Below are 20,461 nucleotides of genomic sequence, written 5' to 3'. Positions count from 1 at the left end.
ACTAACTACTATTTTTTTTTCCTTCCTTTCAGGTGGTGTCCTTTTTGGTAATTTGGGAACTACCACAGATTGTAGATATCATGTACATATCAGCAAAGTATTGTCTTTTTTTTTTTTGGTTATTGTTCTTCTTATTATATAGTAGCTAGGTTTGCCCTCTGTTTTTTGTTTATGTAATTTATGTATGTACAGAGACACTTCACATTAATGGAAAAATTGTGTATTCTCATAAAACAATATTTAGGAAATTGTACAGAGACGCTTCATATTAATGCCTTAATGTTACACCGCTTTTATTAGCTGTTCATGCTTTCCAAGTTTCAAAACGTATTGTTCGTTTTTGAAAGTTTTGGTTTGGAAAGCAACAAAAATAATTCAGATAAGAGGCTTGGAGAATTGAGCACTATATTTTTGGGAGCAAACTTGTTAAACGAAATAGAATTCCGAATCAAAAAACGTCTAAGGGTGTGTTGTGCTGCATGGAGTTGGGGAATTGGAATTTGAAGAATTTGAGAAAATTTTGGTTCAATTTCTTATTTGTTTTTATCAAATTATACCAATTCTAATTCCAAGAGTCCAATTCAATGCAACAATTAACACGGAAATATGGTGTAATTAAACTTGCTTCAGCAGAAATGTGCAAAGATAGGAGAAAACGCAAGCCTCCCGAGTAAGGGTAATGGAGAAATTAATGCCAATAGAACCAAAAACTGACCAAAAACCATGTTCACTGCATGTTTAAGCATCACTTGGCGGAGTGAAGACATTGAGGGGGAAAAAACACTGAAAAAATAAAAGCAGTAATGTGTGTGTGGGTGGGCCAGGGAAATAGATGAATGCGTTGGAACTGAGGAGGGGTAGTGGTTCTGTCGCACTTCCCCCCCCCACACCAATATCTTCATATGTGGGGTTAACGTGCAATGATATATATTGAAAAGTTTTGAGGCTTATGGTATAAGCTGCTTTTTGTATTTGGTGCCCACGAAACCTTGCCTATAAATAGGCTTATTTGTGTACAGATGAAGACATATAGAAATAGAAAAAAAAATAGCCTTCTCTCTCTCTCTCTCACTCTCTCATATCTTTACATATTTCTTGTATCTATTTATAGTTTCAACATCATAATTCATTTCACGTTATCAGCACGAGCTCTATCCATATGAGATTTGAAGAAAAAACTCTCTCCCTTTCTATCTCAATTATATATTTATTTTGTGATATTAATTTTGATAGATTGTTGGGTTGGTTTGCTTTATCGAAGAAAATAGTATTTCTGACTCTAAAATGTAAGAAAATTATAATTATGGATTATTATTGATAAAATAAATTTGTTCACTTAAATGATATATGTGCTCACACTATGATCGGTTATACCACCTTTATTATTTAATGATTTATGGCCGGTTTTACCTCCTTTATTACTTAATAATTTATCTATTTGGTTTTACCACTTTTGTTATTTAAATAATTCATATTATGTTATTATTTTATTTAATGCCATTTTATTTATTTATATACTATTCTAAATTATATTTTTATATTGTTACATCTAGTTATTATGAAAATGTCAAACTTGACAAAACTGGAATTCGTGGCCTTGAATATGTCTGGCAAAAATTATTTATCTTGGATTCTGGATGCTCAGATCCATTTGGATGCTATGGGCCTTGGAAACACAATTAAAGAAGAGAATGATGCATCATTACAAGATAAAGCGAAGATCATGATTTTCCTTCGGCGCCATATTAGTGAGGAGCTAGAAACTGAATACCTCATTAAAAGAGATCCACTGTGTTTGTGGAATAATTTGAAAGAAAGATATGATCATCAAAAAACAGTTATCCTCCCAAAGGCTCGGGCTGATTGGCAATAACTGTGGTTGCAAGATTTTTAAACTATGGCTGAATATAACTCTGCCCTATTTAAAATCAGCTCTACATTGAACTTATGTGGTGATACTATTACTGATGAACTTTTGCTGGAAAAAACATTCACCACATTTCACGCCTCGAATGTGCTCTTACAAGAACAATATCGAGAACGTAGATTTAAAAATATTTATAGCTGGTATCATGTTTATTTGTGGCAGAGCAAAATAATGAGCTTTTGTTAAGAAACCACCAGTCTCGTCCAATTGGATCGACACCGATCCCTGAAACCTATGTTGCCTCATCCGGTGGTCGTGGACGTGGACGTAGACGTAGACGGGGTGGTAGAAATAGCTATAATAATGAATATGGTCGTGGTAAAAATAACAACCACAATAATGAATATGATCGTGGTAGAAATCATTCTTATTATCGTGAAGATATCAATCCTCACATTTTCGCAATCAGAGATCCACACCATATCCCCAAATGAGGGATTATAATGAAATGAAACAAGTAAAAGGGAAGGATGTGGCTCAACCTCCCAAGGCACATGATAATACTTGCTATCGATATGGCATGACAGGGCATTGGCAAAGCCTTTGTCTACACCTAAGCATCTAGCTGAACTTTACCAAGCCTCATTGAAAGAAAAGGGGAAACAAAAGAAAATGAATTTTCTTGATCATGATGAGCCATTTGACATCACAAATCTGAAAATGAATTTCATTAATCATGATGAGCCAGTTGACATCACAAATCTGGATGTATCAAATTTTTTTGAGGACCGTGATGGAAAGATAGACTTCCTGATTGGTGATAGAAATATTCACACCAATTAATCCTATTTTCTTTTATGTTCTGTCTACTATGTTTTTGTTTTCTTTGTATTAAAGTTTTTATCTTCTAGTTTGTATTAAAGTTTCTTTTGTTATAAATGTTTCTTTTCTGATAAAGAAATTTGCATAAATAGGAATGGATCTGACTAGTTCCAAAATAAATAATGAAGACATATGTCTTGCAGATAGTGGAACAACACATACAATCCTTCGAGATCAAAAATATTTTTCTCACCTAACTCTGACAGACGCTACTGTTAGTACAATATCAGGTCCCACCGACTTGATTGAAGGCTCCGGATGAGCCAACATCATTTTACCACATGAAACAAGATTACAAATCAATGATGCCTTATATTCTACAAGATCTCGGAGAAATCTGTTGAGTTTTAAAGACTTGCGTCGTAATGGGTATCATATTGAGACCGCAAATGAAAGAAATGTGTAATATCTCTACATTACTTCCATTACCTCATGCAAAAAACAGATATTAGAAAAACTCCCTATTTTCTCTTCTGAGTTATACTATACAACCATTAGGACAATTGAGTCCAATGTTGTGATATATAAAAAATCTTGTGACCCAAAACTTTTTATGTTTTGGCATGATCGACTTGGTCACCCGGGGAGTACAATGATGCGTTGAATTATTGAAAAGTCACATGGACACCCACTAAATGATCAAAAAATCATCTTACCAAATAATCATCTATGCACCGCCTGCTCACAAGGTAAGTTGATTATCATACCATCCCCTTCAAAAGTCATTGTTGAATCTCTCCCATTTTTACAACGAATTTACGGGGATATATGTGGGCCGATTCATCCACATTGTGGACCATTTCGCTATTTTATGGTATTAATTGATGCCTCAACACGATGGTCACATGTTTGTCTGCTTTCTACTCGTAATGTTGCATTTGCTAGACTTCTTGCTCAAATCATCAAATTATGGGCAAACTTCCCTGATTACCCAATTAAGACGATCCGTCTTAATAATGCCGCTGAATTTACTTCTCAAGCTTTTGATAATTATTGCATGTCAGTTGAAATTAATGTTGAACATCCTGTTGCACACACTCATACTCAAAATGGTATGGCTGAATCTTTTATTAAAAGACTTCAGTTAATTGGTCGTCATTTACTTATGCGAACAAAATTACCTGTTTCTGCTTGGGGTCATGCCATGTTACAAGCTGCATCATTAGTTCGTATACGACCAACTGCTTATCATAAGTACTCATCATTGCAACTTGTTTTTGGTCAACAACCAAATATTTCTCACATACGAGTTTTTGGTTGTGCTGTATATGTTCTAATTGCACCACCCCAATGCACTAAAATGGGTCCTCAACGTAGACTTGGAATTTATGTTGGTTTTAATTCTCCATTTATTATTAGATATCTTGAACCCCTGACAAGTGATGTCTTTAAAACACGATTTGCTGACTGTCATTTTGATGAGGCTATTTTCCCACCATTAGGGGGAGAAAAGGAACAGCAGCAACATGATATTACTTGGAATGCCTTGGAATTGTCTCATTTTGATCTTCGCACAAATCAATGTGAACGAGAAGTTTAGAGGATCATTCACTTGCAAAATGTTGCAAACCAATTACCTGATGCATTTACTGATACAAAGAAAGTAATAAAAACCCATATACCAGCTGCAAATATTCTAGCATGAATTGCTGTCCCTGAGGAACCTTCTGTCAATAATGCCGCAAATGCATTTAAAACACGTCTGAAGCATGATAAACCAGTCGGTGCAAAAGATATTGTTCCTCGTAAGAGGAAATCACACAAAAAAGCTGGCACTCCTGAAGAGGCCACAAGAGGAGCAACAGATATTATTAATCAATCTGAGATAACAGCCTTTGATAAGGTAGAGGCTCTTGATGAGTCTCAGGTACCTAAAATTGATGAAATAATAAATATTGATGAGGCAAAGGCAACAGATGATAGTATGGCCTTTGATGAGGCACATGCCCTTGATGAGGCAAAGTTACCTAAAAATGATGAGATCTCACTAAATTATGAAATGAGATGGAATAGAAATAAAATTGTTGTCGACAACATATTCTCATATGTTGTTACTCTTGATATTGATGATAAGGATCCAGAACCTCAAAACGTCGAAGAATGTCGACGAAGAAATGATTGGCCAAAATAGAAAGAAGCGATACAAATAGAGCTAAATTCATTAGCTAAACGTGAAGCATTTGGACCAGTAGTCCAGACACCTGAGGGTGTCAATCCTGTTGGATACAAATGGGTGTTAGTACGAAAGCGTAATAAGAAAAATGAAATTGTGATATACAAAGCTCGACTGGTAGCTCAAGGTTTCTCACAGAGACCTGGTATTGATTATGAGGAAAAATACTCCCTTGTGATTGATGCACCTACATTTAGATTCATAATACATTTGGCAGTCACAGAAAGATTGCATATGCATTTAATGGATGTGGTTACAACATATTTATATGGATCACTAGATAGTGATATTTATATGAAAATCCCAGAAGGATTTAAAATGCCTGAAACAAAACCACGTAATATGTACTCGATAAAATTACAACGATCTCTATATGGATTGAAACAATCTGGACGAATGTGGTACAATCGTCTTAGTGATTACTCACTCAAAGAAGTGTATGTGAACAATCATATTTGTCTATGCATTTTTATTAACAAATCAAAATCTGGTTTTGTTATTGTTGCAGTATATGTTGATGATCTGAATCTTGTGGGAATATTAGACGAGATCGAAAAGACGGCCACTTATTTAAAGAAAAAATTCGAAATGAAAGATCTTAGAAAGACAAAATTTTTCCTTAGGTTGCAGGTTGAACATTTTTCGAGCGGTATTCTCATCCATCAATCAACATGTATAGAAAAGATTCTGAGATGTTTTTATATGGACAAAGCCTATCCATTGAGCTCTCTAATGATTGTCTGATCACTTGACATCAAGAAAGATCATTTTCGTCCTTGAGAGGATGATGAAGAACTCCTTGGTCCTGAAGTGTCCTATCTCAGTGCGATTGGTGCTCTTTTATATCTTGCAAATTGCACAAGACGTGATATAATTTTTCCAGTCAATTTATTAGCATGATGCCGGCTATCTCTCTGACCCACATAAAGCTTATTCACAAACAGGATATGTGTTTACCTGTGGCGGCACTGTTATATCATGGCGATCTATAAAACAAACAATGATTGTAACTTCTTCAAATCATTCTGAGATACTGGTAATTCATAAGGCAAACAGGGAATGCATTTGGTTGAGATCAATGATCCAACATATTCAAATAACATGTGGTCTCTCATTAATAAAAGAAAGCCTAATAGTATTATATGAAGATAATGCGGTATGCATTGCACAGATGAAAGAAGAGTATATTAAAAGTGACAGACCAAGCACATCTCACCAAAATTTTTTTATGCACATGAACTCCAGAAAAGGGGTGATATTGATATTCAGAAGATACGTTCATGTAAAAATTTAGCAGATCTATTCACTAAAACACTTCCAACTGCAACATTCAAGAAGCTGGTGCACAACATTGGAATGCGTCAACTAAAAGATCTTCAGGGTTAAACTAATGAGGGGGAGCAATTGATCAAAGAGGTATTGGCATGCTGTACTATTTTCCCTTCGTCCAGGTTTTGTCCCACTGGGTTTTCCTGGCAAGGTTTTTAATGAGGCAGTTTTAATTTATGCAATACCATTTTCAGATACATAAGAATATTGTACTCTTTTTCCTTCGCTAGGGTTTTGTCCCACTAGATTTTCTTTAGCAAGGTTTTAACAAGGCATATTCTTAGTATAGGTGCAATGGACCCCAAAAGGGAGTGTTATATATATATCTTCATATGTGGGGTCCACATGCAATGACATAGATTGAAAAGTTTTGAGGCTTATGGTATAAGCTGCTTTTTGTACTTGGTGCCCACGAAACCTTGCCTATAAATAGGCTTATTTGTGTACAGATGAAGATATATAGAAATAGAAAGAAAAATAGCCTTCTCTCTCTCTCTCGCTCTCACTCATATCTTTACATATTTCTTGTATCTATTTATAATTTCAACATCATAATTCATATCAGTTGGAGTTTTTTTTTTTTTTTTTTTGGTTGTATTCCAAGGACAACTTCGAACCTTTTCGGAGAAGAGTTCATATTTGGTTGATGTGCATCATATTGCAATTCAAAACCTTATTTCTTTTAAGGGATGTTTGAATTTGAGAATATATTTGATTATATTTTAATATAAACCTTCCCTTAATTTTTTTTTTTTTTTTTTTTTGTTTGTTTTTTTTTTTTTTTTTTACGTTGCATTTGGGAGTATTGAATTGGTGCCATCGATTTAGAATTTGAGAAAATTTAGTTGAAAGTTTTAACTAAATTTTTTCGGATTCCAAATTTAAGTTGCAAATTCGATGCTCCCAAACATAGTATTAGTGTATTTTAGTCAAATTTTTCTTTTGATTTCACCGTTTTTATAATTCATCCATCATTCATTGAATTCATCAGGTTTCAGATTTTTATACAATCTGATAATAAGTACTCTGCAATATGTAAAATGTGAGCACTTAAAAACTTATGGGTAAATTACACAGGCTGAGCCCCCGAGATTTGGATAAGTTATGCACAGATAGAGCGTTTGGCTTTTGTTATTTAAACCTCCCCTAAAAACATGAAATATATTTAATACCCTTATCTTGTTTAATATAGTTTAATAACAAAAATCTGTCAAACAAAATACTCTATTAACCTTTTTTTTTTTTTTTTTTTTCATCTTACACTATATTACCTTACCTACCTAACGTTTTGTTTTTAAAGAAAAAACACTAATCAAATCCTAAAAAGACAACTAATGAAATGTCATTAACAAAAAAATTGTTTTTGTAAAATTTAATAATATAAAATTGGTACAAAAATTGATACTTTGATATTTTCGTCATTTTATGTCAAAATATATAGTTATTGATGTCTTTTAACGCACGAAAAGGGAAACTAAGTCATTTTTTGCATTTTAATTAGTGATAGGGGGTGTCGTTGAGTACAGTAGTCAAATCTTAAGAGAGGTCAAAGTAATAAAAGCCAAACGCTCTACCTATGTGTAATTTGTCTAAACCTCACAAGAAAGGGCAACGTAATTTACTGAAATTTTATTTACACTTTTAATTTGTTCTTTCTATTTGGTGAAATCTACTTGCTCAGGTCCTCTTTTTGCCTTGCAAATTTTGAGATAGAACGTTATTGTTTAAAGGTAAATCCTCTTTGGACAATTATATATTTAGCAAAGGTAAGATTTTGTAAACAATTTTTCTTAAAATTATGTGTGTATATAAACGTTTTTTTTTTTCTTCTTCTTCCCTTTATGGATTCAAACTTATTAGAAAATAATGCATACCTTTACGTTTGGTTCTTGTAATCATTGTGATCTTATTTACGTGATTTTTTGTGCTAATTAATGGATTAAGCAAAATATTTTAGAAAAATTTAAATTTTAGTGATCAAATCTAAACAAAATCGCTCTAAAGTGACCCAAAATAAAGAAAAGAGATTAATAGTCCAAATTTTAAACTTAAATGCTAACAAGTGACGGGTATATGGCACTCCTAGTTATAAGAGCATCTCCAGCAGTATGTTAAAATACTTTTTTGTGTAAAATATATTCTACCACGTATAATGTATTATTTTTTTTAATCTCCATGCATATGTTAAGATTTATTGCCACGTCATCAATGTATAAAATTGTTGTATATTTTATACAACCCTTTTACATAGCCACATCAACATATTTCCTCCATTTTTCTCATTCCATTAACAAATCAACCATATATTAAGTAAGTTTGTAAAAGTTATTTGGGTTCTCACATGACACGTGGTTGGTTGTTATTTGTAGATACATTTTTACATAAAAGGTATAAAATAATGGCTGGAGCTAAAGATGAGTAGTTCAATTTTTTTTATTTTTTATTTATTATTTATTTTATGTAAATCTACTATGACACATGAGATTTACAAATATATATATACACACACACACACACACAACTGCTACAGATGCTCTAACAGGATTAATCAAATAGCTATCAAATCAAATTTAAGGAAAGTAGAAAACAATCAAATAACACTCCAAAAAAAAAAAAAATGACAAGTAATTTTGAAGCAAGTGTTTAATTTAGTACTTTAATGCATTGGGTGAATTTGTCCAACTATATAATAATTTATTACTAAATGGACATTTACCTAATAAACCATTAAATTGTCACTTGTTGGCATTTAAATTTTAAATTTGGTGAATATCCATATTTTCTTTATTTTGTGGTCATTTTAGAAAAAATTTATTTAGATTTAATCACTAAAATTTAATTTTCTCATTAAAAGAACATGTGATCCGTCAATATATAAATATTCAATACTTTGTTAAGGTGAAAAAATAAAATCATTTATCATCACCATCCTTATAAAAATAAGTGAGAATGGTAGCATCATCCATTTAATTTTCAATCACATGCACTTTTTATTTGTACAAGAAAATTTCTTATGAAATTGATTAATTTTTTTTTATTTTTTTGTTTTAACCTGGCAAAAAAACAAACAAAGCAGCACAAACATATCAAGACGTACAATCCTTGGTTGCTAAGCAACAAATATCAAACGAAATATGGACAAGAGCAACATCCTTTGGAATATGACTTCGAGACAGCGCTGCAAGAGCATGGGCAACCTCATTGCCATGCCTATGAACATGGCTAAAAGAAGATGAGGAAAAACTCTGAAGCGCCACTTTAATATCAAAAGAGATCACATGAATTTCAATAGGCCCAGGATCAATTCCAGATATAGCCTTAACTACAACTAGAGAATCGCATTCAAACCAAATTTGATCAAAAGGAAAAGACAAAGCCCACAAAACAGCTTTACGGAGACAAATAGTTTCAACCAATGTCGCACTGGATACAAGGAAAGGACTGAAAACCACCGCCTGCAAGATCTTTCCCCAAGAGTCGCGAAAGACCGCTCCCCTACCCCCCACACGGAACAAAAAAGAAAAGGAAGCGTCTACATTACATTTAACAATACTTGGTGAAGGAGGAAACCAACGTGACATGGAAGAAGACACCGATGAATTAGAGCTAGCCCCAAGCAAACCATGAGGCATTCCCAAATGCAAAGAACTTGAGGCCTCTTTGAACTTCCAAAAATAAGAACATGTCAAATTAACAACCCGTTGAGCAATCCAGTCTTCTCCATTAAAAACAAGCTTATCACGAGCCTTCCAAATAAACCAACAACAGCAAGTAACAAACCCCAACACATCCGCACCCCTTTCCTGGCGTCCCCACTGACGAAACAAACTTAACCACCAAGCAGTATGGAAAAAGGGCAATTAACAACCAAATCAAACCGAAATGGGGAAGCCTTCCAAATCTGAATGGACTGGGGGCACAGAAAAAACAAATGCTCAATAGATTCCTTATCCAAACCACAACGGGGGCACACATCCTCAACAACAAGGCCATGACCGATGAGACATTTGCGAACTAGAAGAGCTAGCTTGCAACACCTCCACAGGAAACGCTAGATCTTGGGCGGAATTTTACAGGACCAAATACTAGCCCACAACAACTGAGCATCAAAATCCGAAGTGGAGACCTCCAGAGACCTTCCTCCACTGCACAACAAACGAAAAGCCAAATTATATGCAGATTTCACATAGAACATACCATTGGTCATTAAGTTCTAACCCAACACATCTACTTTAGAGAATAAACTAAAACTACATTGAAGAATAGAAGTAACAATGTTCGGGGGAAACAACTGATGAAGCAAACCCACATTCCAGCTTTGGTTGGAATGATCAATCAAGTCAGCCATAAAATGGGGAGTCACTGGATAAGATGGTAATGGAAGGGAATGAGACAGACCAAGAACCCAATGATCCTCCCATATACGAATAGATCGCCCACCTCCTACATTCCAACAAGAACCTTCCGTAATAATTGATTGGGTAGACCATATACTCTGCCAGGTCCATGAAGGATTAGATCCCAGCCGTGCTTCTAAAAAAGAACAATGGCGAAAATATTTGGCTTTAAACAATTTAAAAGCCAAGCCTTTCTGAAGAACCAGAAAGTTCCAACCCTATTTAGCCAACAAAGCCGTATTATACGCTTCAAAGCTACGAAAGCCAAGGCCCTCGTCCTTTTTCGATGCAGATAATGACTCCCATGCAACCCAATTAATACTGGGAGAACCATCCAATTTACCCCACCAGAATCGCCTAACATGCTTCGAGATGGAGTGACATAAATTATTTGGCAGTCTAAAGCAAGACATCACATAAGTAGGTAAAGCACCCAACATTACCTTAATTAAGACCTCCTTGCCAGCGGGAGTCAGTAAGAGAGATTTTCAAGACGCTAATCGATCAACAACCCGTTGAACAATATAGTCGAAAATATCCCATTTGAAGCGTTCAATAATTGTAGGCATACCCAGGTACTTAGCACAAAGGCCTTCTTTTTGAATCACCAACAATTGACATAACATGGACTTAACCTCCTCTGATGTATTTTTGGAGAAAAAAATAGAGGACTTAGCAAAATTAATTTGTTGCCCAGGTGCGTGTTCATACTTCTGAAGGAGAGTCTTAAGAAATGTAATTTCTGAAGTAGAAGCCCTACAAAAAATAATAGAGTCATCCGTAAAAAATAAATGTGAAATGGATGGAGCTTGTGGACAAATGTGACAACCCGAGAGGACTTTGTGTTGGAGTGCTGTAATACCCCTAATTTTAAAAGGATAGTTTCGGTAGTTTATTTTATGATTTTATTGTAATTTTTGCATTTGTATGTGTTTATTTGGCTATTTGTTTATTTGTTTTATTTATTGTTAATAAATTGAATAAATTGTAGTATTTGTTTTATTTTAATCGAATTAATGAATTGATTAATTGTTTTAATTTTTCTTTCTTTATTATATGCTGATGTGGATTAATAAATTAATTGTTTTCTTTTAATTGAATTAATTGTTAAATGTTTTAATTATGTAACGGTGTTTTTTTAATTGGTAGCAGACATAGTTTTAAATTAGGTTTTTTCTCATGGGCCGATTAAGTATCAAATTAGAGTTTAATTGAACCTAGGTTTAGTTTTGCCTATAAAGACAGGTATTAAGTTCTGACTAGGGTTTTAGAACCCTATTCATGATAGTGGAGGCAGAGAGAGAACAGAGGAAGGTTTACAGTAGAGTTCATCGGAGAATTTGGGAAGACGACGGTGCAAGGTTTCGGATTGAGACCTAAAAGCAAGTCCTAATCCTACTTTTTTTCCTTTGGCTCGTGTTCTTTACATTCTTAACACAACTTCAGGAGTAAAGAAATATAAACGTTAATCTGGTTTGAATGTCAGATGTAATTAAATCAGTATGTGTTTCTATACATGTCTAGGATATTCCAGGAGGCTTAAACAATTAAAATGGAATAATCATGTATGCTTAATCGGACTAAAACAGAGAGTATCATGATTATATATATGCTTGTTTAGCGACTTCTTTATTCTTAAATTTTTATGTATGAACTGTTGTTTAAGTTGAATAGTTGCCTACCAAAACACTTAAATAATTTAGTATAGGACTTAGGTTGAAGCTTAGAGGCCTTAACTATGGAGTTTTAGGGTTTACAGAGGCTGAATAGACGAAGAAGACGACTTCAGCACCAACTTAGTCGACTAAGTTGGGAACTTAACCTAGTTAGTTGGGAACTCAGCTTGCTCAGTTGGCAACTCAGCCTTCTCAGTTGGACCGCGACCTGGATGTTGGTTTTAATTGCCCAGAATTATTTTTAAACCTATTTTAATTAATCTAAATGGGTTAAATGGAATTGGACAACACGGAGCTATAAAACAATTTCTTAACAATTTATGCATACTGGTTTTGGCTATGGACAATTAAATTGCTTGGATTTATTTTAGTAATTTTCTGTCAGTGATTATATGTTTCAAATCATGTATCAATGGAAAATAAGCATGTCAAATCTTATATTTTTGTTATGCTTGTTAAGGATTAAATTGATGTTTAAATTTTAGCATTTGTAGCATCAATTGTTGGAATGAAAATATAAGCATGATAATTGGCCAATGTTATTATGCTTGCTATAGAATTAATTGATTTAAACATTTATCCATGTTCTGTCAGTTATATGAATTCTGTGGATTAGTTGGTATTTGCATTCATTATTTGTTTTATCAATTGCTGGATGGATGGATTGTATGCACCGGTATGGGACGGTGGCATACTAGGGACGGATTAGTTTCAAAATACTATATCCTACCTATACGGAATAAGTGAATGGATTATAAATACAGAATCCTACTTATAATTAGTCTGTGCGGTTGAATAAGCTGAACGATTAACTGGATTTCCTCTGGATGTTTAGTCTGCTGAATGACTAACTGGATTTCCTCTGGATGTTTAGTCTATGCAGTTGAACAAGCTGAACGGCTAACTGGATTTGTTATGGATGGATAGGATAGGACTTTAAATATATATTTATGGTACCGTGGCATGAGCTTGAGTCTCAGTGTCAACGGTTAGGGAGCGTATATTCAGTAGGATGCGTAGCTGGCTATGTTGGTTGAGGTATACCCTGTTAGGCTTAGGTACTCATGCCCACTTAGGTGCGTTTTGCATGTTGCTTTCTATTCAGGTTGAGACCCTCTTCATAGTTCAGTAAGAGTCCCATAGTGTGGATATACTTATGTACGGACTATTAGCTATTGTTGAGTTGATTAGAATGTATATGTGTATCGAGTCTCTGCTTGGATTGTAGTAGGTTAGAACTTGTTCATGGGCCTGACCCATTTCTATTTTTTAGGTATTTGCCAGTTCTAGACTTAGACCTGATCGTGCTGAGCAGAGACTATTTCTCACTCTTCCGACGACGTATGACTCTTCTCCATGGTTTAATTTTTGGATGTTCTTTTAGCTTTTTTTATATTTCAGTTTGGATTTTTGTAATAGGGGTCCAATGGATGGATTCCCGAATTGTTAAATAAATGAAGGTTTTGGGATTGTTGGTTTTAACAATATTAACTTTTGAGTATCTTATAATTAGAATTCTTTTTAGCTTCAAATTTTTAATTCTTATTTCAATTTTGTATTATGTGTTCAATTTAAATATTAATTGTTTGATATTCGCTCGGGTTCGGGCTTGGGCCTGATCAACCCGTGTCTCGGATCCGAGGGGTGTCACAGTTAGTATCAGAGCACTTCAGGTTCAAGTGTCTCTAGGATTCTATCGTATAAGACTTCCGCGTAACGTTTTCTCTTGATTATAGCTTAAGTTTAGGATTCATTGTATTCCATTACCGTTCGTTTAAAATCGTATTGATGTCTGTCTTCTGTGTTAACATAATGATTAACGCTAGAACCAGACGGAATCGTAGGCACCGAAGGGAAGCGACACGTAGGAAGCAAGATCTCCTACAGCGTCAGCAAATGGAGGAGGAGCAACAACTGCCTAGGTTTCAGGAAGAGCAAAAGGAAGATGGTTGGCTGCAGATAGAGCATGAGGAAGTTCAGCTGACTCATGAGTCTGAGGATTGGGGCTACAATCAAGGCAGGCAACCCGAGTATTCTCCTCAGTTAGTTTACACCATTGTTCAAGCTATAGCAGTGGGCATAGCAACTGCACTTCAGAATCAGCTACACGTTCAACAGACACTAGAAGTAGTACCAGTGGTGCATAATGTGTTTAAAGGACATTGTTTTGCCTGCGGAGATTATGGCCATACAACCAGACGATGTCCTGGATTAGCTCAGAGACAGCTGAATGGAGAACCACAGGCAGGACGGGGTCAGCCGCAGGCTAACCAGTAGAGGAGGCTGTTTGGTATTTTTATGGGTACTTGTTATAATTGTGGCGAATTTGGACACATTTGGAGGCAGTGTCCCAAACGTGGAGATACCGGGCCATCCCAGCAGAAGGGTACCGAATCATAAGAATGAATTGCTCTTTTTAGAGTAGTATTTAGTACTAGTAGGAGTGGAAGGATTATTTAAAGAATAGTACTGTTTGAATTGCACACATTAGTATTTTAAAGAATATTTGACAAATTTTCTTTTAGAGGTTTGTGATTTAAAGAAGTTCTCGATAAAATGAATTAACAATTTTGGCTGTCTTTATTGTGTTTTATGGAAGCATTTTTGTGATTTATACACATATTGTTGTATTAAACTGTATTGGAATGTGTATGCTGTGATAATAAATGACTATCACAGTGGAGTGATTGGTTTGGACAGGCAAATAAGTATTTGCATACATGTACGTTGTGTTGAGACGGGACGATTATCAAGAAGCTTATAAAAGAACTTGTGTAAATTAATATGACGAGTTTGATAGTAAAGAAATAATTCTTAGGATAGATTGATGTTCTAACTATGAGTTGATTTCGGAGTATTTTGTATACTTTCCGTGTTTTGCTCTACGAGGTATTTAGCATTCTGGTTTGGATAGTTTAGTCGGTGACACTAGGTATTTGTAGGCTCAGATTCCTAGCAATCTAGTAGTTCTGGACATTTACACTTATACGGTGTTACCTAGGATGGATTGGTTATCGCACTACCATGCCCAAGTTAATTGTTTTGATAGGTCTATTGTGTTCACCATACCCGGTCAGGATATGTACGTCATCGCTATGCCACGTTCTAATGGGGGAAGTAGCACGTATTTGTTTCATGTGGAGGAGGAAACGGAGGAGAAGGTTACTGTGACATTGGATCGTATACCAATTGTACAGGACTTTTCGGATGTTTTTCAGGAGATTCCAGGATTACCACCTAGTCGCGAGATAGACTTTGTGATTGATTTAGCTCTAGGCACTACGCCTATTACTAGGGCACCGTACAGGATGGCACTAGTGGAGATGCGAGAGTTGAGGGAACAGATTCAGTAATTACTCAGCCAGGGTTTCATTCGTAGGAGTACTTCACCCTGGGGAGCACCAGTTCTGTTTGTGAAGAAAAATGATGGTTCACTTCACCTGTGTATAGATTACAGGGAATTGAACAAGGTTACTATTCGGAATAAGTATCCACTACCCAGGATTAATGATCTTTTTGATTAGTTGAGGGGAGCTACATACTTCTCCAAGATTGATCTGCGTTCTGGATATCATCAACTTCGAGTTAGGGAGCAGGATGTTCCGAGGACAACGTTTCTCACTAGGTATGGATCTTATGAGTTTCGTGTCATGCCGTTTGGATTGACTTACGCACCAGCCGTTTTCATGGACTAAATGAACAGAGTCTTCAGGGCTTATTTAGATCAGTTTGTCATTGTCTTCATAGATGACATATTAATTTATTCAAAGTCAGAGGACGATTATGCTAGACATCTTCGGATAGTCTTGCAGACGCTTCGTGAGCACCAGTTATATACTAAGTTCGAGAAATGTGAATTTTGGCAGCGGGAAGTGAAGTTTCTGGGTCAGAAAGGGGGATAGCGGTAGATCCAGCCAAAGTTTCAGCAATGGTTGAGTGGAGACAGCCTACTTCACCTACGGAGATTCGGAGTTTTCTCGGAATGACAGGATATTATCGTCGGTTCATCTAGGGGTTCTCGAAGATAGTAGGACCACTCACTCATCTGACTAAAAAGGATGTACAGTTCGTGTGGGATGAACACTGTCAGAAAGCTTTTGATGAGCTAAAGCGCAAGTTGACTTCTGCACCAGTTCTGTCTACTCTACAGAGTGGGATAGAGTATCTTGTCTATACAGATGTTTCTTTGCAAGGTCTTGGATGTGTTTTGATTCAGGAGGAGCGACAGATTTCATATGGATCTCGGAAGCTTAAGCCACACGAGCTTAATTATCCAACACATGATTTGGAGTTGGCAGCAGTGGTCTTTGCCTTACGTATTTGGAGGCATTATCTGTTGGGCGAGTCCTTCAGATTATTTAGTGATCACAAAAGTCTACAGTATTTGTTCACTCAGCGGGAGCTGAATATGAGACAGCATCGATGGTTAGAGTTTGTGAAAGACTATCATTTCTCTATACAATACCATCCAGGGAAAGCGAATGTGGTGGCAGATGCACTCAGTCGCCGACCCACTGCTAGTCTTTCTGCTTTATTCACCACTGAGTGGAATGCTTTGAAGACGGTGGATAAGTTGTCGGATGCTTTCATGGCTTGCATGGTAATTACACCTTCTATCATTCACAAAGTTTTGAGGGCGCAACTCACGGATCTGCAGTGTATTGACAAGTTACAGAGATAACTGTTGGGGAGGTCCCATTTTACCATGTTGGGGCTGATCGAGGTTTGAGGTACAAGGGACGTTTAGTGGTACCTTTTGCTGATTATTTAAGGAAGGATGTGATGATTGAGACTCATCATTTTAAGTTTTCTGTTCATCCAGGAGGAGACAAGATGTATCAGGATATGAAGCGGCAGTTTTGGTGGGCAGGTATGAAGAGGGACATTGCTCTTTTTGTTTCTCAGTGTAGTACTTGTTAGATGGTCAAGATTGATCATAAGCGGTCGCTAGGAGCTCTACAGCCACTACCGATACCGGAGTGGAAATGGGAGAGCATTTCTATGGATTTCGTGGAGGGATTGCCTAATTCCTTCAAGGATCACAATTCCATTTAGATCATCGTGGATAGGTTGACTAAATCAGCTCATTTCTTGCCTATTCGCACTGACTTCACATCGGAGCAGTTGGCGAGACTTTACATTATAGAGATTGTAAAGTTGCATGGTATTCCGTTGTCTATTATATCGGACAGGGATTCGAGCTTTGTGTTAGGTTTTTGGAAGAGTTTTCAACAGGTTTTGGGTACAGAGTTACATCTTAGCACTACTTATCATCCTCAGACTGATGGACAGATAAAGCGGGTATGATACCCCTCGGATCCGGGACACGGGTTGATCAGGCCCGGCCCAAACCCGAGGGATGTCAAACAATTAAAGTATTTTATAACGAACACAGAATACAAGGTGAAATAAGAAATAATATAATAAGTGGAAAGAAACTAAAAAAAAAAAAAAAATCCTTGAATCATAATTAATCAAATATGATATTCCAAAACCTCCACATAAGTTTACCCTTTTATTAAAATTCTCAAACCGAAACTGAAATAAATGAAATAGAATCTAAAGCTAACATAGAGAAGATTCCTACGTAGTTGGAGGAATGAATATATGTATTCGCTCTACATGTCCAAGCTCTAGCCCTGGAACTGACGAACACTTGAAAAATAAAGGAGTGGGTCAGGCCCACATGCAAGTCATATTCTACTACGATCGAAACAGTAATCCAATACGCAGATACATCCTAGAAAGACTCAACAATAGCTAGAGTAGTCCATATATGTATATATAGTACACACTATACTAGTCCAGTAGGTCTGTCTAAGCCTGAGTAGAGGTACCATGCAAATCGCACACAAGGGTGGGCATGAATTACCTAGACCTACCAGGGAACAACACCTATGTCCAGTTATCCATCTTAGGTGATATACGCACCCTAACCATGGTCCTGAGACTCAGGCTCATACCATGGCACATATAATAAAATATATAAAGTCCGTCCTCCTAGTACAAAATATCAATCAAATATATTATAATTGATACATGTAACGAATCCATCCTGAAACCAAAAGTAGGTCACTCAATTCACAATTGATATGACACATGTAGGTGATGGACAGAACCTTTATGAGTAATCCATACCTTAATCCAAATTAGGTAGAACTTAGTGTTTTAACTAGTCCATACCTAGTATGTCACCGTCCTATACCGGTACATACAATCCTCCAGCTAACACAGTTGACAAATACAGTATTAAATAGTCATCAACCATACTCCAGAATATGCACAAGATAAATTAAATGCATATACATAAATATTAGGCATTCAGTACAGAGCCTAAAATCATATCCAATGCTGTAAACTGCAATGACAAATCCAACCCTTTACATCCTCCAACAAAATATGCATCAATATAAATTCATACATATATAACAAAATTAGGTATTCACTTCAGAACCTAAATATCATACTCCAACAATTTAAATAGCTAAAATATTTCATAGTATTTAAATTCTACATATAGTCCATAAGCTGATACCTTTTAACAGCCATTAAGTACCAATTCATTCCAAACCAATCATAGTTGAATTTATAGATAATTCACTACGTTCATAACATGGTGGAAAATATGATTAAATATAATTACTAACAATTTGCTAAGTTCCGGTAATTAAATTTCTTAGCCAAACAGTGCAACGTATAGACGTTTCTTGGAGCTGTTCATTACTCCTTTCCTTAATCCATTATTATACTAAGCATTTTCAATTTTAATATAAGTCCCTAACATTTAATTACACCTCACAATAGCCTTTAAACAGTTTCTAAAAACACTGTACAGCCCAAACACGCACAAAAACTATACTGTATGAGATTTCTGGGCAAGAGCAGGCTCTAAAAAAATTGAGCCTACTCTTTTATTTGATTGAGCCGGCTCTATGGCTCTAAGAGATGGATCCAAGGCTGCCAAGAGCCGGCTCCAACCTTTGGGAGCCGGCTCTAAGGGTTATAGAGCCGGCTCTGTCCCCTTTTGGAGCCTGCTCTCACTCCCTTAGATGCCGTCGACCGTTTCTACTTCATCTTCTTCGACTCCGGTGTTTTCCCAGACCTCTGTAATATTTTTAATAGTTATCCTAGGGTTCAATCTTTGTCCTAGATTAATCCTAACCCACTGATATGCAACCACGATCTGAATTAGACACAAGTTTTGAAGCAACGATTACAGAATTTCTGATAGCAACTTTAAGCAACTTACAACAGGTTTATTTAGTAAAAATAAAAACTGTTTTAAGATATTGTTCTAGGATTTAAACTCACTCCTAGATTATTTACAAAGCATCCAATATAAAATTTACAAACCTCAGTTTAAAACAAACTTAAGCACAAACTACAGAAAGAACAGAGTATCACAATTAAGCAAAATAGTTAATTCACTAGTATTAAACCAGATTCGTATATACATAAAACATGTTATTATGTTTATTTACAACTGTTTTGGCCTTTATTAAGTCCCTAGGGTCTAACTAGGCATGCACAGAACACGAATTAAAGGGAAAGAGTAAGAATTAAGACTTGCCTCTAATTTCGGGTTGAAAATCTAAAACTGTCGTCACTAGCAACTCCGGCAACATCAATTGTTGTTATCAACCTCTGTCGCTCCTAGTTAAATCCAGAACTCCTCCTTGAATCCCTCCTTTAATCTCTTAAGGTTCTCTCTGTATTTTGTCTCACAAAACACACTCAGTTGCTCTCTGTAATCTCTTTGTATCTTAGGTACGTGGATATGGTGAATAGGGTTTACAAAAACCCTTGGTAGACGTATACCTATATATTTATAGGTTTTGTTTGAAACCCTAAATTCAAATCCTAAACTAACTACAAGTCGGCTCAAACCCAAGATACGATTTAATTTAAGCAAAACCCTAAGTCAATTCACGTAATTACTTTAATCCATTTTAAAATAAAATCCAATTAAATACATATGAGATTAAAAATAATTAACCACATAACATAAAAATAAAACCATTTAATTTAAAGAAAATAAAACACAAGTAAATAACAATAATACAACAAGTAATTCAAATAAAAACACTTAAATAATTAAACCAATTAAAATAATTCAATAAAATTACACATAATCAAA

At 35.5% G+C, this 20,461-nt stretch overlaps 2 protein-coding genes across 3 annotated transcripts in view; both read left to right on the top strand.

The window, feature by feature from the left end:
* The window catches only part of LOC132300130 (serine/threonine-protein kinase TOR-like), an 85,833-nt gene extending 85,596 nt beyond the window's left edge, over positions 1–237 (top strand). For both annotated transcript variants that reach the window (XM_059797094.1, XM_059797093.1), the window contains exon 57: positions 33–237. In XM_059797094.1, coding sequence (XP_059653077.1) covers positions 33–51 — 19 coding nt within the window. In that variant the 3' untranslated portion in view covers positions 52–237. The remainder of the gene's footprint in view (positions 1–32) is intronic.
* Positions 238–3,418: 3,181 nt separating this feature from the next.
* On the top strand, positions 3,419–4,880 carry LOC132301375 (uncharacterized). Its single transcript, XM_059798633.1, has 3 exons — positions 3,419–3,438; positions 3,635–4,283; positions 4,458–4,880. The coding sequence occupies exons 1-3, from the start codon at positions 3,419–3,421 to the stop codon at positions 4,878–4,880; spliced, it is 1,092 nt and encodes a 363-aa protein (XP_059654616.1).
* The last annotated feature ends 15,581 nt before the right edge of the window (positions 4,881–20,461 follow it).

The sequence above is a fragment of the Cornus florida genome, unplaced genomic scaffold (assembly GCF_030987335.1).
Source record: "Cornus florida cultivar Cherokee Brave unplaced genomic scaffold, ASM3098733v1 CherokeeBrave_3.0.0_Hap2_Chr03, whole genome shotgun sequence".
Classification (NCBI taxonomy): Eukaryota; Viridiplantae; Streptophyta; class Magnoliopsida; order Cornales; family Cornaceae; genus Cornus; species Cornus florida.
Note: the sequence above shows the minus strand (reverse complement) of the source record. Positions and strands in the feature narration are given on the sequence as shown.